At 41.9% G+C, this 24251-nt stretch overlaps 2 protein-coding genes across 5 annotated transcripts; one reads left to right on the forward strand and one right to left on the reverse strand.

The window, feature by feature from the left end:
- The first annotated feature begins 3933 nt into the window (after nt 1-3933).
- tmem161a (transmembrane protein 161A) lies at nt 3934-8131 on the forward strand. Its single transcript, XM_046391907.1, has 11 exons — nt 3934-4067; nt 4588-4691; nt 4773-4856; nt 5134-5225; nt 5439-5595; nt 5796-6011; nt 6218-6361; nt 6467-6580; nt 6721-6895; nt 7005-7101; nt 7705-8131. Exons 1-11 carry the CDS (start codon nt 4065-4067, stop codon nt 8007-8009), a joined length of 1491 nt encoding a protein of 496 aa, XP_046247863.1. The 5' UTR covers nt 3934-4064; the 3' UTR covers nt 8010-8131.
- Nucleotides 8132-11781: 3650 nt separating this feature from the next.
- On the reverse strand, nt 11782-23593 carry mef2b (myocyte enhancer factor 2b). Of its 4 annotated transcripts, XM_046391910.1 has the most exons (10): nt 23235-23593; nt 23008-23053; nt 19109-19193; nt 17728-17931; nt 17410-17538; nt 17080-17269; nt 15976-16127; nt 15616-15733; nt 14829-14940; nt 11782-14106 (listed from the first exon to the last, which is right to left on the reverse strand). In XM_046391910.1, exons 3-10 carry the CDS (start codon nt 19160-19162, stop codon nt 13800-13802), a joined length of 1266 nt encoding a protein of 421 aa, XP_046247866.1. In that variant the 5' UTR covers nt 19163-19193; nt 23008-23053; nt 23235-23593; the 3' UTR covers nt 11782-13799. The 4 variants fall into 4 exon arrangements, with proteins under 4 accessions (XP_046247866.1, XP_046247867.1, XP_046247864.1 ...); XM_046391911.1 differs by lacking the exon at nt 23008-23053; XM_046391908.1 differs by lacking the exon at nt 23235-23593 and having other exon boundaries at nt 23008-23222.
- Between the last annotated feature and the right edge of the window lie 658 nt (nt 23594-24251).

The following is a 24251-nucleotide window of genomic DNA, read 5'->3' on the forward strand; positions in this document are numbered from 1 at the left end:
GTTTGAGATTGTGCGCCACAAAACGAGCAAAAGCAGATCACCACCGTCGACTGTTAATAAATACATGAATACATTAATGTATGTATACGTTTTAACATTTTAAAAATGATTTTTATCCAGCTGAGAGTGATTTGGAAATTCAGTAGTGGTAGTTTAGTAGTTTGTAGAGATCGTCTTCTTTTCATGCACCATGTGGATGATGAGGTGGGTCCAGGTAAAAATCCGTACACTTCCTACAAATATATTTACCATAAAGGAGGAGATAAACGAGTGAGAATGTGTGTGACGGGAGCTGCAAGTGAGTGTCAGAAAAATATCTCATATTTTACTCATTGACTGTAATTGGACGTTTGTGCAAACATATTTTCATTTGCCAGGGAGAGAAAAAAAAGAGCTGATCTCAAATAAAGCCCCCTGCATGTGCAACATTACATTTGTGTATGTCTTTGTGTGTGCATGTACATCTGTGCATGCTGGCTGCTGGATCATCCACGGGATTATCGCGGGCACAAACACTATTTGAACACTAATTGAAACCGAATTAGCAGAATACATTTGTGAAATTACAGTATACGTGTGCAATGATTCGTGTCGTCCAAATCCAGAATCCGTGTGAGGACAAGCCAAAGCAACGGCTTAACACATGACAGCAGAGTCAGGCCGAGCTAATTCTTTCCTGCTTGAATCTGAAGCCAGATACAGTCATTGTGTCATTATGCAGATATGAAACCTACTTGCAGGCTTCATTAAAATGCATGTTTTGTTTATATGGAATGCATCTTATTTCAGACATCCCCAGCCTCAGTTGTACTGCACTGTTACTGTAATGCAACTGTAACATCAAATAAGATGGATTTCAGAATCTCACAATTAGGTGAAGAATTCTGCGCACATAAGTAAATGGCCATGGATGACAGCTGAAGTCCATTTAGTTGCTTCAGCTGAAGAATCCTACACTGCACATGGCAACTCAACATCCAGACCACAGCTATAGTTAAAGTTATTACTAGAGCTGCTGCTTTTAGGAGAAATCATCACATCTGATGTGAAAAGGGCCTTTCTTAAAGTAAGCTTTCAAAATCTGGGGGCTTTTCTTACTGTAGAAACTAAATCAACAATATACACACTATATCAGCCTCTTATTGTTACTGAAGACCTGTAATGCATTTGCTTGCCACATGACACAAGCTGCATGTTTGATCAGAATGACAAAAAGACGTGTGTGACGTGTGTGTCTGGCACCGTCATATCTGACACCTACCAACATGATTTGGTTTGACTGTTTGTTACCACTGAATCACCTTCACAGAAAATCTTTCCTTGAGATATACTCTATGCCTGCTTATGTGATGGGTCTCACTCCTCTTCTAAATAAATCCCTGTGACAAAGCAGATCTGGTTCCCACAGCTATCCCCCTCACACTGCAGAGGAGGCAGCAGTTAGGAAAGAGACAAAAAGGAAAAGAGCGGGGAAAATGAAGGGAGACGGGGGTGGGCACACAGTGGTGGTGGTGGTGGGAGTTTCCTTTGACGGGGCACCACTGCAACATTTGCATATATTCAAATCAGACGATGAATGCCATGCATGAGGGCAAACAAAGACAAGCCAATGGGAGGGCTGCATCCCTGCTGCGGGCTCAGAAGCTGCCGCCGGTATCCCAGCAGCTCCCTGGGAGAGATGCAGGAAAGTGGTGTGGGAACCGAGAGGCCCCCTGAGTTGAGCAGAGTGAAGGGAGCCACTTGTAGCCATTGGTGAATTAGCATTTTATTTGTGTCCATTTTCCCCAGTAATTTCTGCCCCACCACTTCAGCCACAGATGGCTAACATAGCAGAGGGATTAGCATTTGTGTCAAAGATGATGATTATGGAAGTGTTTTTCCACCCAGGCAGAGACATTTCTTCTCACAGTGCGATGGACACTTTAATGTCGAAGATGTTGGGCAAATACACAGCAGAGCTGACTTAGCTTTCTGTATATTTTTGCAGGTGGAAATCGATGGAATATTTTTGTATTAAAAAAGCCCATTTCAGATGCTGTGAGGATGATGTTATGGCAATGAGTAAAAGAACACATACTGCTCTGTGATGTGCTAATCAGATGCAAACGGGACATATAAATCACATCAATCCAGTTTATCTTCAAGAGTGACATGGACAAACAAGTACATTTATTTCTTTAAAGGTATGAACAAGTGAAATCCTAATTAAAATGTGATTTCTGTGTTTCCCCTCGCTCAGAATCTCACATGACTAATTTGCCTGAGGGCGTAGGCTGGAGTTTCATTGACAAGAATTGTAAAGATCAAACAACCACACAGAGGTTGATAGGGAGCTGAACAACTAATTTTATGTGATTTATGTTTACAGATGCCTGCCCGGTGGTGCATATATGCCCACCAGAGATGCTACTGCTTCACTGCACAAAGCTCTATTTGATCAAATTCACAGTTCTCATTGAAATGTCATGCTCTCGTGCGCAAATTCACAGGGCAAAGGATCAGACACATCTTCAGCAGAAGGGGAGCCACCAATTAGCAGAAAGTGGGAATTCAATCAACTTCAGCAGACCACCCAAATAACACGAACACACATGCTAAACACAGATTTGAATGTGGTGAATGGTTTTGGAAAAAGATCTTTTAGAGGGCATGCTGTTGGAAACACTACACTGTTGGAGGCATACAGGCCTCCGCCTTACAGAGGATGAGCCTACATTATAATGCATGTACAGGCCAGTGTGTGTGTGTGTGTGTGTGTGTGTGTGTGTGGACAATGATTCTCATCTGAGTGACCAAGCATACCACACATGGAGGGTGCATCAGTGCTCCCAAACCTGTTCTCCTTGTACCACAGTGTTCTCCAAATGCCTCATGGTTATAGTCTCAGAGATCATGTAACATAATACATAATAAACTTTGTCTGCAGGTTTGAAGATAACAGTGGTGGTAGTTTGTCCTCATTCTTATCCATCCAAATGAGAAAATAATACTTTAGTTCATGATTACATCAAAATGTGTGTCCTGTTCCCCTTCCTCGTCCCTGGTGTGTTTTAATGCCAAAGTAGAGAGTAAGCTGAGGAGCATAACTGAGACTTTAAGCTTCACAATTTGCATAATGTTTGTTTCCATCCAATCAAATGTTAAGATACAAGATGGTGGTGGCATGAAACATGGAGATTATCAATAGGAGGATCTCACAGGGGTGTTCAGGGGTATTGAGGAAGAACAAGAAGACAGCGAAGACTAAGATAGATGCAGTTTTACATTTCAATTACAGATGCGGAGTGTGAGCATGTTGTTGAAATTAAAACTGCTGTACTGAATACCTTAATAGGCCGCAAATTCATATAATTTCCCATGTTTTCTTTATTTGAAAGTGCCTTATACGTCCTCACTAAAAACATTTGTCTGCTCAATATTTATAGACTATGTATTTTAATAACATTTTCATATTTTTTCGGGCGCAGTGAGCCGATGAAGCCACTGTTCCGCCGTGGCGCCGTGATGCCTTCATCAACTGTGGAAATGTTAAAGTGTTCAGGATGATGATTATTCCTCCTGAGGACGTAAAAAATATTATTGAAATAGTTATCTGTCTCTTTAATAATTGAAAATTTGATGAATTTATGCTTATTGCAGCGGTTTACATCTCATGTTAAGGTGTGAATAACCCAGGAACCTATTTCAACATAAATAGGACAATTAGAAAAGCAGCCTAATTAATAACGCCAACAGTCGAATAAATGTATGAAACAGCCAAATAAAATGTCAGTAATTCAAACATGAGCACAGTACTTCAGCAGTGATGCCAATGTACTTCACTTGTAATCTCTATGTGGAAGGAGCATTAGTTGTGCGTTGGAGACAGAAAACTTTCGAATTTCCAAATTTTTGAGTAGCACTTGAAGGCAGCGTGCGACTCCCATTTATGGCGACCCCACTACCACATCCGGGACATTCAGCGGTTTCACATATCAGTTGGTTCAGCTGTCAAGACTTTCCTGCATGTGAAGAAGGTCCGCCGGCAGCTCTTCTGGTTTTAACTTCAGTTTTCGAGAGAGGAGATGGTAAGTTAATTCAGTTTTCAGTGCATTGCAGTACAGTTACCAGTCTTAGTTGCCTGCTGTAAAAATAACTAACGAGCCCATTTTGCTCGTATGCTGACCATGAGATATAGGATGCTAATGCTAACTAGCTGGCTAGCTAGCTAGCTAGCTTACTCTTGCTGCAACACTGACAGGTGGGGAAGTTTAGCTAAATTTAGCGTGATAGCCATTTGCTAAGTTTCATTCATTTTGTTGGGGCTTTCAACTCATCGTGTATTTAAGGTTTTTGAACCTTGAATATAGCTTTTTAGCAAGGTATGTGACTTGACATTTACGGTATTCTGTTATATTTGAATTCGTCTTTAACGTAGCAGTGTGTTCCTGAAACTTCCTTGGGTCTTGCATGTTGAGTCAGCTTGAATTACTGCCTTAACTGACTGTCACAGTTGTAGACAAGGCACCCCTGCTCCCTGACTGTCTCTAATGTATGTCCCTACTGGAACGTGTCCGTCCGTGTGTGTGTGTGTGTTTGCTGTCACAGGCGCTGATGGGAATTCAGCTGGTGGTCAGCTTGCTGGCTGCCAGCATTATGCAGAGGATGGCTCCACATTGCTCATTTGCACGGTGGCTTCTCTGCAATGGCAGGTATTCTCACACTTACAATCAGGTTGCATATTGTACGCATAATATGCTGCATTACATACATGTGCCTGTCTTTCTTTCCAGTTTGTACCGGTTCAAACACCCTTCAGAAGGAGAGCTGTGTGCACTGGCTGGAAAGCAGATGCCCAAACCCAACCGGAGAGACAGGTGGGAGTTGGGGGAGGGTATGATCCAGCAAAAAAGAGTCACGTCAATGTCATGCTGCCTGGAGGACGAAATTACCTGGAAACAAATTTATAGATCTCTGCACTCTTTGAAATGAAGCTACAGAATTTTACATTTTGCTTCTGAGCTTTGCTTCTGAGCAAGAAATTGCTACTCCAGACAAGCTGGTGTTTTTTTTTTTTTCTTGTAACTCAATAGGAGAAGACATTTTTTGTAGTTGTTTGCTGTTGTTTTATTTTTATCTCTGTTTGATATCTAGAAGACAGAATGGGGAGACCAAGCCTCTCACTGTGCCCAGGGACATCAACCTTCACCTGGAGAAAGCTCCAGTCAATGCCATTGATGCCCTTGGTAAAACAAACATTTCTTTATCTACACTGTAGTTATGCTGTGCAAGTACAAACACTGGTCAGGTTCAGCTGTTAACTTACAGCTGACCCAAATATGTTTTCAGTACTTACATTTTGTTTGAAGACAATGTATGGATTGTAGTTTAGATTAACAAATGGAGAACAAAAGAATCTTCCAAGCTCACTAATGTTTTTTTCTTACTTCTACTTTCAGTGCTGCGTTTTTTCCTGGAGTACCAGTGGCTGGTAGATTTTGCAGTCTACGCAACAGGTGTCTTCTTGTTCACTGAGTGTTACTACAGTGTTGTAGATGCCAGAAAAGAGGTCAATATCGGAGCCATCTGGTGCGTCCTGACTGTTCTCTTTGGCCTGTATCCTTCAACTATACAGGCACTTTATGTTGTAACAGAAAGTTTGTTAAACATCAATACTGACTGATCCTTCAAAAGATAATGATTCTTTTCCGCAGCAGCAGTCTCTATTTTCATGATTAATTAACAAACATGATGCAACATTGTAGCATGTTATTATCATGATGTGTGCTTGTTTTCATTTAACCTTCCACCCTCAGAAAAACTCTTCACACTCTCATGAGCCACTACTTCCGCTCTGAAGAGGGTGGTGAGCGCTCAGTCTGCCTTGCCTTTGGCTTCTTGTCTCTACTTGTGGCCATGCTGGTGCTGGTGGTCAAAGAGGACTACCTGGAGTTTGGCTTGGAGTCAGGCTTTTCCAGTCTCTTTGACAATTTGGAAATTTTTGCTAAACAGCAGGGCTATGCTGATTGGTCGTGAGTATCTGTTTCTCCAAAAACAAGTTATATTATAGCTGAAATACCTTTTTGCTGTCAAAGGAAGAAGTTGTGTAAACTTGATATTGATTGACTTTGCATAATGCATTAAGAGACACCGCCATAGTTAAGCTGGTAACAAACTTAAGTTGGTAAATTACTGTGCTAGATGCGGCATAACCTTTGGTTGTTCTGACTCCCTTCAGAATCCCTGTGACCAAGCTGACAGTGAAGCTCGGTCTGGCTGCTGTCTGTGCTTACATCGGTTCACTCCTGGCTTTCCCTGGCCTGCGACTTGCTCAGACTCATCTAGATGCTGTACAGATGAACACAGACCGCCCACTCATCCAGTAAGAACTGATGCACCAAATACTGCAACACGCAATTCACCCCTTATTCCAAACATTACATTGGCATTGTTTAGCTCTCTCAGATGGCCCTAATGTTTCCTGCAGGATTCTGCTGCATATGAGTTTCCTTTCTCCAGTCATTGTGTTGGTTCTGTGGGTAAAACCCATTGCAAGGGACTTCCTGGCCAATGCACCTATGGGAAAGACCTCTATCACAATGTGAGTGCACATATGTATTTGTTTATTTTATTCACTACAATCGATCTGTCACTTCTCAAGACAGAAACAGCAGCCAGTAATGCAACTGGCACTTGACCAGCCCTGACTTTTCTGATACTCTTATAATCTTACATCTGCAGAGTGTCCAGTGCAATGTTCGACAGCATGCGCCTGTGGATCATCGTGGCATTGTGTGTGCTGCGGCTAGCATTGACTCGTTACCACATGCAGGCCTACCTCAATCTGGCTCAGAAGTGGGTGGAGCAGATGAAGAAGGAAGCGGGACGTATTGCTGCGATTGATATTCAGAGAAAGGTCAGCTATTTGAACAGTGAATTAGCTCAGAACATAAGGAAAACTGGCAATAAAATGTGACAGCTCCCTAACTTCACTTGTAAACTGAGAAAAATGTGCTGTTTTTCAGGTCACGCGTATCTTTTGCTACCTGACTGTAGTTACACTCCAGTATTTGGTTCCTATTTTTCTGATCCTGTTCTCCACACTGGCACTCAAGGCACTTGGTAGGTAATTAATTCCGGTGGTGTTTTTGCAGCCGAGAAAGCAACAGCATTGACACTTCTTGCCACTAGCTAATGAATACTAAAACCAACTGATGCTAAATCAAACAACTCTCAAAAACACACAAAGTATCTATGATAACATTATGATGAAACAAGTCAGTCACAATATTAAATCCACGTAATCCGTGGGGGTGGGGGGGGGGGGTATTTGTGGGTGGTGACGTAAGGTGCCTCCAAAACGTCACCTGCCTCCAGCTCAGCAACTCGCAGAGTTCACTTGTAATAGCTGGGTTTCAGCCTGTAGAGGGCAGTTGCTATGCATATTTAAAACACAAAAGGGAAAACTCAAATACTTCCCACTAAAATGTCAAGATTTGGATATAAATCAATCAGTAAACCTGCTAAATACCTATTTAGGTTGATTTTCAACAGAAAAAAGTGGTGTAGAGTTTAAGTCACCCTTTAAGAATCTGGAACCTGCAAATGTTTGACATTTTAGCTTGATCACCTAAACGATTCATCAGTTGTCAGAGCTTTTGATCGATCAGTTGATTAATTGTTGCTGCTGTTTTATGTAATGACTTATTTCTGTCGATCTTGTAGGGGACTTTTCCTGGGGGGCTGGTGCAGAGGACACCCCTGGGGTGACACCAGCCCTGGTGATGCCCACCGCAGCACCTGTGCTGCACGGTGGTCTCGATGAAGATGAAGAGGGGGTGGAGGATATGGAGGAGGACATACAGGCCACAGTAGCACGCCTTTCAGAGACCTTTACTGCACTGCGGTCTGTCCTAACTCCAGTGTTCTTCCGAGGTTTCTTTGCCTTCCTCACGTGGTGGGTGGCTGCCTGTCAGGTCATCAGTTCTTTGTTTGGAATCTACTTCCACCAGTACCTTATGCAGAACTAACTGAGAAGTGCCATTCAGCTCTACCTGCAGTGCAAGTCCAGCCCTCAGCTGTTGCTATGCTGTCACAAAGGAAAGCTGCAGACGGCAAAAGGGACATTTCATTTAAAACACACAACTACAGACAGAATGCACCTTGTTATTGGTTTGTTGAGAGTAGACGGATGATGGGCACTGCCTGTTGCAATATTGGCCGCCTTGTTGCTCTTACAACTTTTTGTACCAGCAGGCTACTGGTATAATGCAGGTGAATAGAGAGAACTGGGGCCTGTATAATGAAGCAAGTTCATCTTGGTCTGGCTTCACTGAGTGGAACATTGGCGGTCCTTACTTACAGATATGACGAAGCTCGTGATTAACTGGCTCAATTAACTCAGGATTCACTGATCCAGCAACAGGTGGGTTCACGTGATACAGGCAGAGTTTTTGATTCCATGCAGCAGCAAAGGAACAATGAGCGAAGTACTTTGTATGACATAGTGCTACCCAAACGGAAATTAGGTTATTATGGTTGCAAAAGATGATAAATATGTATAATCACACAAGTAGAGTAAGATAAGAAGACTAGAAAGAGGAGGCATAAGTTCCAAGTCGTCCAAATAAGTCTATAAAGAAGACTGTTTAAATATGTTTGACATTTTCACTGTGCTCACTCTAGTGACATGAGTGATACATTTATCTGCCCTTATCACATCTGCTTTAACAGAAGAAGAAAAGGAAAGCCTCACTAGTAAGCACTGCTAAGTATGCCTGGGTGGACATATGTTTTTCTTGCATTTGTGGACTGGAGCGTTTCCAAAACTGCAGCAGTGGAAAATGTCAACAAAAGAATACATCAACATTAATGTGACTGCCGTACTCCAGACTGCAGCGATTGTTGCTCACATGCGGCCCTTAGTGAGAGGAGTAAGCAGTCGGTGGTGGTACAAAATAGAGCTGTCAATAAATCATCTGGAGGAGATGATAAGGTGTATCTGACCTGTTCAAACCCAGAATGGACACATGGATGAACATTATGGCTCGTCAAAAGCAAAACGATTCAATACTTTTTTTGTCCGTGTCAGGATCCTTTTGAAATGACGACCCAGTGATCCTCAGTGTTCGGGTTGTTTAATGAAATTTACCCGCTCAGGAGCAGGTTGGGCGTGTAACCACGGTTCCAGCAGTGATACCCTGGTTAAAAGTGAGCCAGCTTCGTGATACTGGGAAACGAGGTATATCCAAAGATATCCAGCTAACCTGCTAATGTCGCTTCATGGTACAGGCCCCTGGTCACCTTCCAGCTACTTCAGCTGAGCATTTTCTGCAACTTTTCCCATATATCTATGCTATTGTTCTTAATAGAACATTGTTAAATGCTGCATATAAGATGTTTAGTTGGTACCAGGATACGTATTAGTGCTTAATCACTGTGTAAATTTTATTTTTGTGAGGGACTCTGTGTGCCCTTTAAGGAACCGATTTCAAGAGTGCTAAATGTTTTTTGTTTTGTTTTGTTTGTTTTGTTTGTTTGTTTTTTAAAAAATGTTTTTCTGCTGTAATGTTTTGATTGCAAATAAGTAGTAGGGATCTGAACTATCCCATCCGTTGATTTAAACGCAGTTGAAGGTAAATCAGAACTCTGGTTGTGGATGTGTGTTAGCCAATAACTGAAACGCTGTTGCTTTTATCTAAAGAATTTCCTTCAGAATTCCTTAAGTGCCTGGAAGCTTTTAAAATTCCTTTTCTCCCCTGATCGCGTGTATTTAGGATGAGTAGAATCTGGTGATCTGTAGATAAAAATTAACACTCCAAACATATTTCTGTTTGTATGTTCAAACACTACTCGCTGACAACATTTTTAGTTGCAGCCACTTAATTAGCTACATGACCTTTCAGTATTTTTCCCATCATTCATGTATGTCTAAGATTAATCAAAGCCTACTTGGGGTCAGTTTTGCCTCAGTGGATTTTATTTATTTATTTATGATACATTGCCTCTAATAACAATGATACAGATGCTGCATTTTTGTGTTTTGTTTCTGGAAATTTTTGATTTTTGGTGTAGGCATTTTAGAGAGTGTGTTTGAATTGAATGCTCTGAAATCACGATACTGTGAAGTTCATATGAAAATGTTGCTTTTTGAGATTTTTTGAACGCATGTTGTGCAAACGTTTAGCTTTAACCTGTATGTTTTTGTTTGTGTGACTTAATAAAACATTTATTATTTTCAGTCTCATGTCAGTTTGCTGGTCCCACTTAACTCTGTTTTCCCCTGCAGGAGCGTGGGAGATGCTGCCAACAATACGTTTCCTTAAAAAAAAAAAAAAATATGACAAAAGACATCATGCATGACAATGGAGTGTCTCGCCGCTGTGCTGGGTCCTGATCTCTGACCCCCAACCTCCTGAGAAGATCATTCTTTAATCACTGATAATCACTGTGAACCCGATGCCCTCAAGAGTCTGGGAAGACTGGATTCTCGACTTTTGGAGCTGTTACATTTTCTGGAAATGATCCAAATCTTCCAAATGCTCTCCATTTGTCAGTGCAGCCTAGAAACATTCAAACTTGATTTACGAGCTTTCTGACATTATTCAAACATTCGAATTTTACACGCTAGTCGTTTAACAACCGTTAAGGATCGTGACCTTTCACCAGAGTGCGACTGGACAGGCTCTTTGTCTGAAAGCTGACGTGATTTATTGGTGATATCATTTGACTTCCACGTCCAATCAGAAGCCACAAAGATTCTCCAGTTCAGGGAGAGACGGCAACCTCGCTGGCTTTGAAGCATGTACCAGGGCTTCAGAGCTGTAGGATATCAACGATCACAAAGCCAAAAGGATGCAATTTGAGTGAGTTCAACTGACAATCTGACATCTGACTATATATTTGCAGCTGTTTGAGATTTAGCATTGGGATGGGGAAAACTATCAGGGTTATATGTTAGATATTATGGCTGAGGGGTGCTTTGATCTTTTGTAACTTGTACATTCATGAGCATCATTCTCACCTAGCATCAGTGGAGCTGTGTTCCTCTCTGAGCCAGTCTGTGGGCCCAGTGAACTGCGAGTTGACAAGGTTGACATAGCTATATAATCACATTAATTATGTGCATCTGCGCTGAGGCCTCAGGCCCCCACCAGCCTGATCTGTGGACTGTAGCAGGCCATGTCGGACAACCGTGGCAGGCTGTGGTGGCTATAGAAACCAGGGTGTGTGAGTGTGTGTGCTTGCAGGACCCAGACATGCCCTACAGACTGGGCTGGCCTGGTCTCTGGGGAGCAGACCAGACGTGACCCCAGTGAGAGTCTCTTTTCATTTAGGGAGGAGAGATGACAGAGATGGACCGGGGCTCAACTCTGCTTTTAGATGAAATGCTCCATAGAGGTTGCATGAGAAAACGTTCAGACATAGTTAGTGTGGGACAAGCAGCTGTGGAAATGAGCCTTTTGTGTGCTGAATGTGTTTTTTTTAAAGACATGAAGGTCTCTAGGCTTTTAAGTGGTCCATTCTTGTTCCTTTCGTTTGGTGGCTGCGTGGTGAGCTGCCTGACAGGCGCCAGACATGATAATGAGGGAGTGTGTGTGTTCAAAAGATGGAACAGAGGTGAATACAACTAAATAAATGGACACATGAAAGCATGATAGCTGCTCAGTGGACAGCATTTTATCTGTCTTCAGATTGAATGTACATGAAAAAACAGTGGCAGCAGAGTCACATTTCTCTCAAAAGAAAGATAATAAGCTAAATGTCCTTTGTAGAAGAAAAAGAGCAGACCAAGGCAAAATGTACAAATCAAACCGGTTTTATTTAAAAGGAATCACAACAAATGTCAAATAAAATCATAAAATATCTGTTCTATTAGTGAAGCGTTCAGCAAAATTATAAAAACTCAACCCAAAACATCAGAATACTGAAAATTTGTTTTTTCATGCTGATATTAATCCACATAACTGCATTTAAAAGAAAAAAGAAGAAGAAGAAACAGCCATTTCCACAGCAGCACTTGAACTTGAAGACCTCCACCAGTCAGCTCACTTGTCACCATGTATTTGTTAAATGCCTTCAGGGTGAACCAATGAACTTGTGTGTTGTCATACAGATTCATTAGATAATAATTAATCACCAATAGTCTGGGACCGTCTTCCCTGCTCTACATGGTCCCAAATAAACATTTTGAGACATAAGACGACCCCTTGTGGACAATGAGGGGAAATTCATTCAAACCCAAGTGTATTTTTTCATTGGCAGAACTAAAGATGAATATGCAAATCTAAAACACACAAAAGTCCAGTGCACAAAAATACAGTGCAGAACAGGTACATTAACACATACAATGAAATCCAAACATTCTTCAATAAAAAAATGTAATATGGGGGTTTTTTATGAAGAATTCTATGAATATTTAGACTCACTCATTACAGTGTCTCATATGTCATAATATCATAAGGCAACGAGGGAAAGCTTAATAATGTCTACAGTATGCAGTTAGTAAATGATCTATCAGGAAAAAAATAACTGACCATTTTTTTTATATTACTTCAATTAAATTAGACCCAAAACAGACAAACATGTGATATCTTTGACTGTTGCAGTATTTGACCGCAACACAGAGGGCCATCATAACATTTGGTACTGTTGGATTAAATTAAATAGATGAAACTAACGTTATCTGCAGGAATAACACAACAAAAAGAAACAAACATAGAAATAAGCCGTTTTCCCGAAGAAACCATAAGCCAAGTCCCTGAGACAAACTGAAGCCCAGAATTTTAAAGGATAAATTCACATTTTTTCAAGTTTGTCTTCAAACAATAATCACATGTCCAATGAATGTGATCCCAATGTCCTTGTTCTGTGTACAAAGGTCATCTGGAGCTAATACGTGACTTCAGCAGTCTTGAGTCAGACAAATCAACATGAGATTTAGCAAAGTGAAAGTATTTTTAGTATGAAACTCCCTCCTTGTGTTGCTTCTGTATGAGGTTGTGCTTCACAAATACACTCAGCTCAGCAATGAAGCACTGTGTGGGCAAACATTAAGGTAAAATTTTGTACAAAAAAGACTACATTTTAAAGATACCAACTTGATTTGATTAATTCGGACTGCTGATTTAGCTAAATTTTGAACTGCATTTGTGCAGACTGTGGATTTCATCATCATTATGAAGGGATTTTTTTTCCACAAGCAGCATGCACTGAAGGAACAATCAGTGACACACATACTGCACAAAACATTTGAAAACAGTTTTGCAAGAATGTGAACTTCTTTAAAATGTCCTAGTGTATTTCAGAAAAGGCCAAGGCTCCAGTGATGGGTGACATCTAACTGATTCTACGTGAGAGACAATGTCACAGAGTTTGGGCTACAAGCTAAGGCAGTCTTGCAGTTTTGGAGAGGAGAAATTCAGCTGGTCCCAAGGGGCTGCTGGACTAACTTCACCTAAGTCACAGAACAAAACCAACACATTTCAGACTGTATTTTGCCTCACATTAGCTCAACACAGAAAACTAAACCTAACCAAACAAAAAGCAAATGTCTCAGCATCTGTCTCCTCATGGGTTCAATCAAGTGATGCAGAGAAAATACTCCATCGCCCATGAGAGACCAGCTCTGTGTGAGGAGACAAAGACAGGAGTTCCTCTCTGGGATGATGGGGACAAATTGACTCCATTTCGGTATCTTCTGTGTTTAATCTGTGTGTTTGTGTGTGTGTGTGTGTGTGTGTGTGAGAGAGAGAGAGAGGACTGGTTTTGATGGAAGATAACTGACCGAATGGTAGATGGTGTTAGACTGCAGCAGCCAGCTATCTCTGCCACCCATCACTTATCTCTAACTGCCTGAGCTGCTGCCCCCCTTCCTCTTCATCCTGCGGGTAGCTGGCCTTGGTAAACTCCTTCGTGTCATTGGCTGGATGGCCTTCCGGAGGGGTACGGCGAGCCGAATCGGGCTTGCTCATTGGAGAGTGCTGCCTGAGGTGGTGTAGAGGGGGGGAGGTGGGTGAGGACATGTGCTCAGGAGAGCTGCGCTCTGATTTGATGCTGAGGTTGAGGGAGGGCAGATGTGGAGGGGAGCAAGACTGGGAGGGGAAGGAGCACCCTCCACTGGACATCCTATAAACAACAAGAGGAAAGACAAAAGAAATTTGGAAATCATCAGTTCTGCATTGACGCCTCAAGTACATCAGCTTGATAACAATATGATTCTAATAGGTATAATCAATGAAATAAAGCCAGCAGAGGAAACAGACAGAACCTGAGAACATACTGAATGTGTGAGTCAGTTTATAGAGAAAACGACCTGCAAGTTCACTTTTTAAAATTTTTACTTTGTATATTAAATTTTTTTTTAAACGCAATTTTATTTGATCTATTTTACCATTTGTATTTTCTTTTATTTTTCTTTTCTGTTCTTTTATCTTTCTCTTTTTTACTCAATTCATTTCTACACATTTGTTTTGATTATATGGTCTTATTGATTCATTGTATTTTTTTTTTTCCTTTCTTTCCATTTGTTTGTTGTCCTGTCTGGCTGTTAATCACATTGTTTTGCATTCTAGTTGTTGCCACCTGCTGTCAGTGATAACTTCATTGTATTCCAAGGCCACACATACTGTATGGCTGGCTTGGGACAGCTGACTGTCATCATTTGGAGCTCTGTATATAAAATGTCATGGTTGTTAGTTCTGTTTTGTATCTGATGAAGATCTGATTGACAAAATGACGGACAGCAGGAGTGAGTGAAAATCGTTGCCGGTCAATCATTGTAATAAAGAACAGAGTGTGAGTTCAATGTTCTGCCATGGAAGGCACCATGTTATGTATTATATCCTCACCCTGGGCTTATATGGGGCCCATGTGGCTCTTGAGGTGACTGCGCTGGCTGCCAGGGGTTCCCTGCTCCTCGATGTAGACTTACTGAATGATAAAAACCAGGTTGACTGTACTCTGAAAAGAAAGAAATGATGTGGATGCAAATTAAAAGATGAGAAACAACAGGCAATAGAGGAATTTAATAAACCAGAATCTGTGAATAGCAGGATATATTAACTTCACTGTAAGGGGACAATTTGACATTTTTGGGAAATACACTTATTTTCTCTCTTGCTGAGAGTTAGATGAGAGGACTCTCGTGTCTATACTGTAGCATGAAGCCACTATAGAGGCGGCAGCCAATTAGCTTAGCTTAGCACGAAGACTGGAAACAGGGGAAACAGCTAGCTTGGCTCTATAACTGACAAAGTAACACGTTATTTCTTGTTTGTTCAATCCATACAACTGGGCATAACGTTTGGGACTATTTCTCGGACTAACTTTCTGTAATCTTGATGTCACTTTGATATTTTCACACACAGCACGTCATAGCACGTGGCAAAAAATAGCACCTTTGTTTCCTTTGGACAGAGCCAGACTTTGTGCTAAGCGAAATTAACCACTTGTTGACAAAAGCTGTACTCCTCCTTTAATCTGTAGCTCTCAGCAAGAGGGCAAGTAAGAGTATTTCCCAAAGCATTGCCCTATTCATTTAAAGCACATTTCATCTGCCTTTTCTTGGAGATTTACATTTAGTGTATTCTATCCACACTAATTTATCACAGAACAGGTGATACACAGCAGACGTACCAGAGGCTCCAGGAGACGGGAGGCCATAGCCTCCCAGACTGTGACCCGGCAGCCCTGCCTTGCCCATGGCTACCATGGAGCTGCTGCTGTGCAAGCCCTGGTACAAGACACCCCTCTGCTGACCAGGGAAAGATAAATAATCAGACTGTGTAATGCACTGTGGCAACATTGCATATAAGCTGCATGAAACATGAATATTTTATCTGTGTGAGGCGGAAAAACTGTGAAACAGCTTGTGTAAGTTTGCAGAACAATTAACATTGATCAGTTCAGTCTTGGAAGCATGTAAAACCCACAGCGTGTTTCAGATTCACTGACAGCTTTTCACGTCGATCACACTAGATATTAACAGCTACTTACAGCAGAGCTGTGGTTAGCACGTGTGACCCCCATGCCCTGATTAGCAGCATCTCCTCGCTGATTCTCTGAACTGCCCAGGTTCAGAGGAGGAGGGCTTTTCATGTCCAGAGCTCGATTCAGGCTGCCATGGGAGAACACAGGGTAGCTGATACCTACACAGCGAAAGAAAGGAGCAGGAAGTGAAAGGAGATGTGCGCATGTTTCAGTCACAGAGGAATCATATATTCTCTGTGATACATTCATCACCTCCGTCTGTTTCTGACTGCAAGTGTGATAAAAAAAAGTAACTTCTTCTTTTAGTTTAACCTTTCAATTAGTATCTGATCTTTCCTATGGGTAGCTGTCGTTGCAAGTACCAACCAACCTGACAGGACCCAATGTGAACTGGCCACTGTCACTTATTAGAAAAACAATCATAATTGATTTAAAAACACAGTGACTGATAGTGACATCATGGTGTGTCCAAATAGTTAAAAACTGTAGGAGAGGCTGACATGACCAGCAGGTGCGATACATTCTGTACAGAAACCACAGGGCTGGTTACAGCCGCTGTTACACTGGTGGAGGGCCAGTTTCACAAAACACACTGTCTGCAAGTGTGAATTAGCCCGCACACACATGCACGTACACACACACTTCCTGTGAGTTCACAGCCAGCTGCACAGAAGGTTGTGTTTGAATTTACAGCAAGCATTTAGGAAAAGACTACAAGAGCATTTAATGGATTCTAATGTATATAACAAATTCATATATATACATAAATTGTGTGTGTATATATATTGTTTGAAATTGATAATAATAGATAATACATTATAATAATGCATTAGTACATCAATTAAGTTCATAAAAAGTGCCATTTCAGGCTGCAATTATCAAATAAAGTATCTATTATTACGCACATATACATTGTAACGATATCTTCATTACTAGTATGTACTATGAAATATGCGGCATCCATGTTCCTTCTGGCCCTCATCTGTTGGTCTTGAATTGACATGTTTTTTATGAAAACAGTCACATATCATCCTGCAAATCTTTTACCTTATGATTAAAATGGTTGTAGCGATGTTTTGTGCAGGATGACCAGTCGACAGGTCTGCTTACCAGAGTGTGGAGACATGAATGCAGCATGTGCGTGTGGTGTAGCTGGGCTGGCAGAGCCGGGTCTGGAGCTCAGAGATTTAAAGCCCAAAGGTCTGTGGGATGCCACGCTGGACCCGGAGAAGTTGGGGAAGCCGTTCTCACAGCCTGCAGATACCAGGAACTGGGCCTCCGGAGAGAGGAGCGACGGACCCTGGAGAATAAAATCCATCCATTTTGAGCAGTCTCATTTCAATAAAATTCCGAGAATTCGAGGAATTCACTATAAAACACAGGTCAACCTCAGGTCAGCTCTGTGTGTGTGTGTGTGTGTGCGTGTGTGTGTGGACTGACATAGAAGCGCGGGCGAGCCACAGAGAGATCCATGCCCTCGCCGAGAGGATATTTATCAGTGGCCACCTGCATGCTCTCCTCACTGTCGAGCTCTGAGCCTTCAAGGCCGAGGCCCTTCCTACGCAGAGTCTGATACAGAGCAGACAGATCATGTGGAAAAATATCCAAAATGAAAGCACGAAGATTTAGACAAAGCGAGAGTGACATATGAAGGATCAAAGACTCAGTATCATTTTTTTTGTGAAAGTTTGCAACCTGAAATAATTTACTAAAATGATCCTTGACTGTCATTTCCTATAAAAGCAGCTTGGTCAGTACCTCCAGTATGTCCGTGTTGGTACGACTCTCGTGTGGCTCGCTGTACTCTGTGTACTTGAGAAGCACTTTGTCCATGTCTGTGCTGGCGTACTGGAACAGACGGTTGGTGCTGTTGAAGATGATGAGGGCGATCTCACAGTCACACAGCACACTCAGCTCGTAGGCCTTCTTCATCAGGCCAAACTTTCGCTTGGTGAAAGTCACCTACAGTGCAAAGAAACACCCCGACTTGACTTGTAACTGATTATATAATATATTCATCTTAAATTTTTAGGTTTAGATTTTAGTTTCTGGTGTTAACTTGAATATTTCTGCAGGAATGAATGAGGGATTAAATTGACCCAGCAGGAAAAAAAAGAAAAAAAAGTTGCCACATAATTGTTCTAATATACAATTAAATTAAATTTTAAATTTTAAATTAAAAGTAAAACATGTATATACTTTGTGTGTTATAAGATTAATGATTGCTTCTGTTTAAAAATAATACCGGTAAAAAGTAATTGCGTTTTTAAATGAAAGAGCAAAACACACAAATCCAACCAGTGCTGACAGTCAAGAGTGTTTATACAGCTTAAAATCACAAGTTTGTCCCAGAAGGCTTTACAATCTGTACAGCCTACAACACTGTCTATCCTCAGACCCTCAGAGCAGATAAGAAAAACCTCCAAAAAACAAACCTTATCACCAAAAAACACTCAGTCCTCACAATCAGATATGAGAAACAAATGGCAGCAGTCTGAGCACAGTTTAATTTGTTTTCCTGGTTGTCTGCGCCCTGTGTATTTGATGTGTTTTTTCACACAATAACATAAGCAACATCACCACCAGGTGAACAACATGTTACCAGCCTGCACTGAACATTCATCATTCATCAATACATTTTTTTTTTGCTTCTTTTGGTCAATATAAAGTTCCAAAAGCTTTCGTAAGGTTTTACAGTCTCTTAATTTTGCGTTCGCACCCATTTGGCGCCTGCGCAACCCTCCATACACAAGCGAGTTACTGTAAGATGTAAAACTGTGAGCCCACTACTGTCTCGTATCATTTAAAATATCATGATGTGATATTTCCTCTAAAATCTTGTGGCATTAAGAAATCATGCAGACACACATGAGTCCCGGAAGCTATGTCCCTGCTGCACAATGCACAAAACTTCTTTTTATATTTGAACCAGTAAAACTATCACATTGCTCTCAGTCTCTCAGCTCAACTACACGTGATGTGACAATTTTTGTACATTTTTCTGTGCATCTCCTGCAGTCTCTACTCATGCCTACGTACTGCACTGTAAATGTCACTCGGGCAAACCTGTAGAAAAACAGGTTAAAGTTTTCATTCTAATTGTTTACATACATGCATTTAGAATTGCTTATTGGCCCACCTGTCTATTCCTCTGATCCAGAATACGAGAAATTTGTATTTTCTTTCTTCCCATTTTTTCTGCTGTCTGACAGTCTGTAAAAGACCTGTAAAAGAAACAACGTTATAGTGTCAGAATACAATATGTTTGCGGTATCTGCAGTCACCCTGCTGAAGTGACCATCAACACATAAATGTCAGATTAAATGTGGGTGTATTCTTTACTTCTCTAATTCAAGAAAAATGTGAAAAATGTTTCTTGAAGGTCAAAGTCACATTTGCACACAGTGGTCACAGAGGCGTATTCTTTTGTATACACATTTTACTATAACAACTTTAGAAATATTCAATGCGTCTCTTCACATTAATATAATTCGAGTGGGAAATGCTATCCATTTGGTTTAAGAGACGTCCCTTCCCCTCTGGTAAGGGCAGGGTGTTTATTTTTACCACCATGAGGCGATGCGGTCTAAAGTTAGAGCGGTCCTCGCCGGGCCAGCAGTCCACACAGTCTGACACCCCCACAGTCTGGGTTACCCCCGGGCCAGTGCTCGACTTCACCGCACAGCCCCGAGAGACAGGGTTAAAAATACAGTCGATAGCTCCTTTTAAAGGTTCATCAAGCAATAGCTAAAACCAAACAGTAGAGAGAAAACGGTGTGTTTTTAAAAGATGGCCGAAGCTAAAAGCCACCCACTCCTCTCTCATGCACAGCCAGGTCAGGGAAAAAAAGCATGATTTGGAGGGGCAGGAGGCAAAGGCATGGATGGATTGTGGTTGCCTTGAGAACGTCCATTTTTGAAAATCACACTCGCTGTCTTTCTGTTTCTCTCGGTCTAGAAAACCCCCTGTACTTTCCCTGCGACTGCAGGACCATATAGAACTGGACGCTGAGGAAAAAAGCAGAATCAAAGGATCATTTTCACTCTTTGCATTATGGGAGACAAGAGCACTAAATAAAATGCCTGCATAAATGTACTCTATATGCAAGTTAACTCCACTTTACGTTGTGCGATTTCATTAAGCGGCGGTCTGACTCTGACCTGACCATACAGTGCTTCTCCAAAGCCCAGAGGAGTTTTCACTGGTTTTCCCCCTAAATACTGGACATGTATTGGACTTCTCTATATTTAGTTCCCTGTCCCTCCTGATGGTGCCTGAGCGGATATGGCGCCTGCGTTCCCACGACCCCTAAAGTGCCCGCTGTCCCTCAACGTAAGCTTGGCACACAGGCATCTGGGGCATTTCTGGAGAAATCCACCTCTTTGCCCTCGTTATTACCTTATAAAGTCCTGTGATATCTGCTGTGCTGAATATACTGCAGAGACAAGACACACCTCAACACTGACAGCTGCAAAACAACCCGTCTCTGCCATCGCCTTGTCACGACACACAGTTCTTGCTATGCGCAAAGGGATCACAAAACTGGCACTGGTCTAACTAACAACTTGACTTACACCTAGAAATTAACTCAGGTCAAGTAAATCTGCTTTTCTTTTTTGGACCAGAAGTGAGACTGTGTAAACCTCATGTCAAGGCAAGTCAATGGTGAGAAGAGAGGGAAGTGGGACATATGTTCTAAACAGGGCAGAGAGATCTTTATCTCAGGGCTTTACAAAAAGTTCCTCTCCTCTCACATATAACCAAATGACAACTATCACCCACACAGTCAGCCCTGTTAAAACACATGACCAGCTGGGTAAATATAGCTACACCTCCAGCCAAACGGTGCATGGTTAGCTATGGTCCTGCATGTGGTTTAGTAGGTTTCTCGAAGGCCTAAAGGCCGAAACAGGCAGGAAAAGCCTGTCTGTGCCTCACACATCAGCTAATTCTGGATGTTTTCCCGTACGACAACTGCCTGTGAGGTCTGTCAATGAGCACACACCTACAGACCGTGTCCTCTCATCTTTAAGGCCAACTCTCATCATTGATAAAAAAAAAAATCAGTGAAAGCAGAGCTTTTATTTTTAACACTCATCATGCAGCCAGCTGATCCCAAAAGCGCTATCACAAGATGCAAATGTAAAGCGGAATGATTGTGTGCGTGCAATAACTGCACACTTGCCCCTGCGTCTCAAGCTTCTATGGGGAAAAATGGCACCTTTGTCAGACACCTTCCCAGAGGCGAGATGCTGGAAAAAAGTGAGCGGAGATGCACAGCAGGAACCAAGCCACAGTAGCCCTGCTCTCTGACATACCCTGGGAGCTTCTGTCTAATCACAGGGGACCTCACTGTGACAACAATGCACATGCAGAGACAACTAAAGGCTTCAACAGATGAGACGATTTCAGTGGGATTTATCAGTTGTGATGATACTCGATAATGTAACTCAAACTGGATGTTTTTCTTGCTGCAGTGAACTGTATGCATGAATGAGAAGGGAAAATAAGTAGGGCATTTCTAGAGTATTGAGGGTTCTGCATCGATGGTTTTCTTTCCATGAGTCATTCACAGCACAATGGCCTCACAATGTTTCAAAAACATGGTAAACACGTGTGGATTTTATTCGCAAAGATGTCTCTAAATTTCAATCACATTTTCACAGAAATGTGATGCCCATATTAATTAAAGGCTGAAGTTATTGTTATCGGTTTCCCTCAGTGAAACTACTGAAACAATAATGCATTTAGTTAACTCTAAACATGTTTCTGCACCACTGTCTCGCTGCTGCTGTGAAATATTACCTTTCATGCTTTTCCTTCAGTCGTGTGTTGCTTATATAGTGAATTCAAACAGTGAAGCCGTACCTGGTGTGGCTGCTGCATTACGCTGATAAACTGAACTCACACTGCAACAGCAGGCAGCACTGCAGCAGTGTGGATGACACCTAACTGTTATTCACATCAAAATCATGTGGTATGGCGGACAAATCTGAAACCAGACCCAAAATTGCCTCCAACAATAGAAGACTGGAAACAAATTTTACACAAGACAATACACAAAGACAACTCACAAAAAGTGTTGACCAAACACTGCAAGTGTCACCACCGCTGTCTCACCCATCCAAACGAAACGTGACGCTCCTGCTGTGACTTATTTCTCACTAAGGTTTGTGTCCAGAGCTAAAGACTGTGACTTTCTTGGTAAAGTAAAGCGTTGACAAGCCAGGATAACGTGGATAATGTGTGTGTGTGTGCGTCTGCGAGTGCGTGCGCTTCAGGCTTCAGGGTCAGACGGTGCATGCGCTCACTGGGCCTTTGCAGAGTAATGGTGAGGAAATATTTGTCTAATTTTAACAGGAGATAATTGAATTGCCTTGATATTTTTGATAGAACAAGAATAGCATTAGTACACGCAGGCATGAGCTGAACATTTGCTCTTTCCTCAAATGGAGCAAAACAAAAAAAAAGTTGACTTTATAAAGTTGCTCGTGAGAGACAACCTTAATGGCGACTGGCCGCTGGTTTTTGAATGAAAGCAGTCATTAAATGTGTTACAAACAGTAAAATGGTGAGGCGCTAACACTGCACGTTTGGACTGAGGCTCAGCAGTCACATGGCTGCGAAGGCAACAGGTTGACTGGAGCGGAGGTGACTTCAGGCTACACGCCGAGTGGATCCAGCGAGTCGCGGGACGTGTCTGCATCCATCCAAGGACGCGCAGATGCATTTTGCACAGCAAGCCATTCGGCGCCAAAAATAAAAACTGCAAAAATACATAGCTTAAAAAAAGTTTGCGGATAATTAGACCTAATAAATTGCTGACGTCATTTAAAATAGACTGTTCAAGAATAGCCCGTCTGTCCCCGAGTTGCCAAGCATCCCCGTCTAATATAGCCTCATAATAGGCTGCTTCCAGTAACACAGCAGCAGGTAGGCCACTTTATCCACAGCTGTGTCATATCGCCGAGCAGGAAACCACACGTGCCTCAACAACACAGACACTAAGATTAAGTGAAACACAGCATCTGATCTCACCTGCTGCCGATCCCCTTCTCCGCTGGTTCCCTCCGAGTTTCAAACACTTGATCGGGTCCAATCAAACAGGAAAGAAAAGTCGCAGATAAAAACAAACAAACCAAAAACAAAACAAAAAAAACCCAAAAAACAACCAAAACACAGACAGAGCGCGACACACACACACACACACACACACGATCACACAGAGAGAGAAATGTCTCGTGCTGTGATGAGGAGATATTCACCTGGTGCAGTAGTGCTGGATGGTTCAGGGACGCTGCTTTCCAACAGCTGGCTGCCGCAGCCCGCCTCTCTCTGTCACCGTACACCGCCTCCTCAGCCGTGCCATTGGACACACTCCTCCGCCTCCCGTCCGCCTTCGAGCGCACCAGTCACTCAAAGGCTGTCAGCAAGATCACAAGGCACAAGTTACGCTGCACAAGCTACACTTATGTCTGCGGCTCCATTACAGGGCAGACATCCACAGTTTGAGAAGACTGTGTCCCAAAGGAGCCTTTTAAAAAGTAGTTTAGACTGTGCATTTCATGAGGGGAGAGGTGAGGAGGTGACAGAGGCCAGTGGAAAGTGCTGTCTTGTGATGTATAATTTGCATACTCTCTCTTTCTCTCTCTCTCTCTCTCTCTCTCTCTCTCTGTTTATGTCTATATATACGCCGTAAATAATTTGGGGCTGTTTTAACTTAATGTAAGGTCAGAGGCTGCCTTAAATTATCTAAGTTATCTAAGTTTGAATAAGTAGGTCAAAATCTTCTTTTAACTAACCTTGAGAAAACACATTAAATAACTTTAAAATATTAAGCTAAATCAACAACTGTCATAGTGATGAGCAATATGATCACATTTGATTTCCCTTCATATTTTGTCATTATAGAGTTAGAGTGCAGCTGCTCCTAATGGCCCACCGTCAAATGTGATGTGTAAGGGGGCAGAGGCTGCTCTCAAAACCAACCTTTGTCACGGTTAGCAGAGTTTCTCTCAGACTGGCATCGGTTGTTGATTCCCTGATAACATTTTAATCTTTCTTAAACAAGTCAACCCACAGAAGTGATAAAGGATTGTGGTGAGACTAAAAGACTCTTGCTTCTTCTCTGGATTATTATCTCTTATCGTGAGTTAAACTGTTCATTAAGTGATCCTCAGCTTTCTCTCATTTGAGAAAAATTTTAAAAAGCGCCTCGTCAAGGGGAATAATGTTTGACTGATTTATAAAATGAGACTATATGGTGTCTAGATGACATGAGT

Source organism: Scatophagus argus, chromosome 6, assembly GCF_020382885.2.
Source record: "Scatophagus argus isolate fScaArg1 chromosome 6, fScaArg1.pri, whole genome shotgun sequence".
Classification (NCBI taxonomy): domain Eukaryota; kingdom Metazoa; phylum Chordata; class Actinopteri; family Scatophagidae; genus Scatophagus; species Scatophagus argus.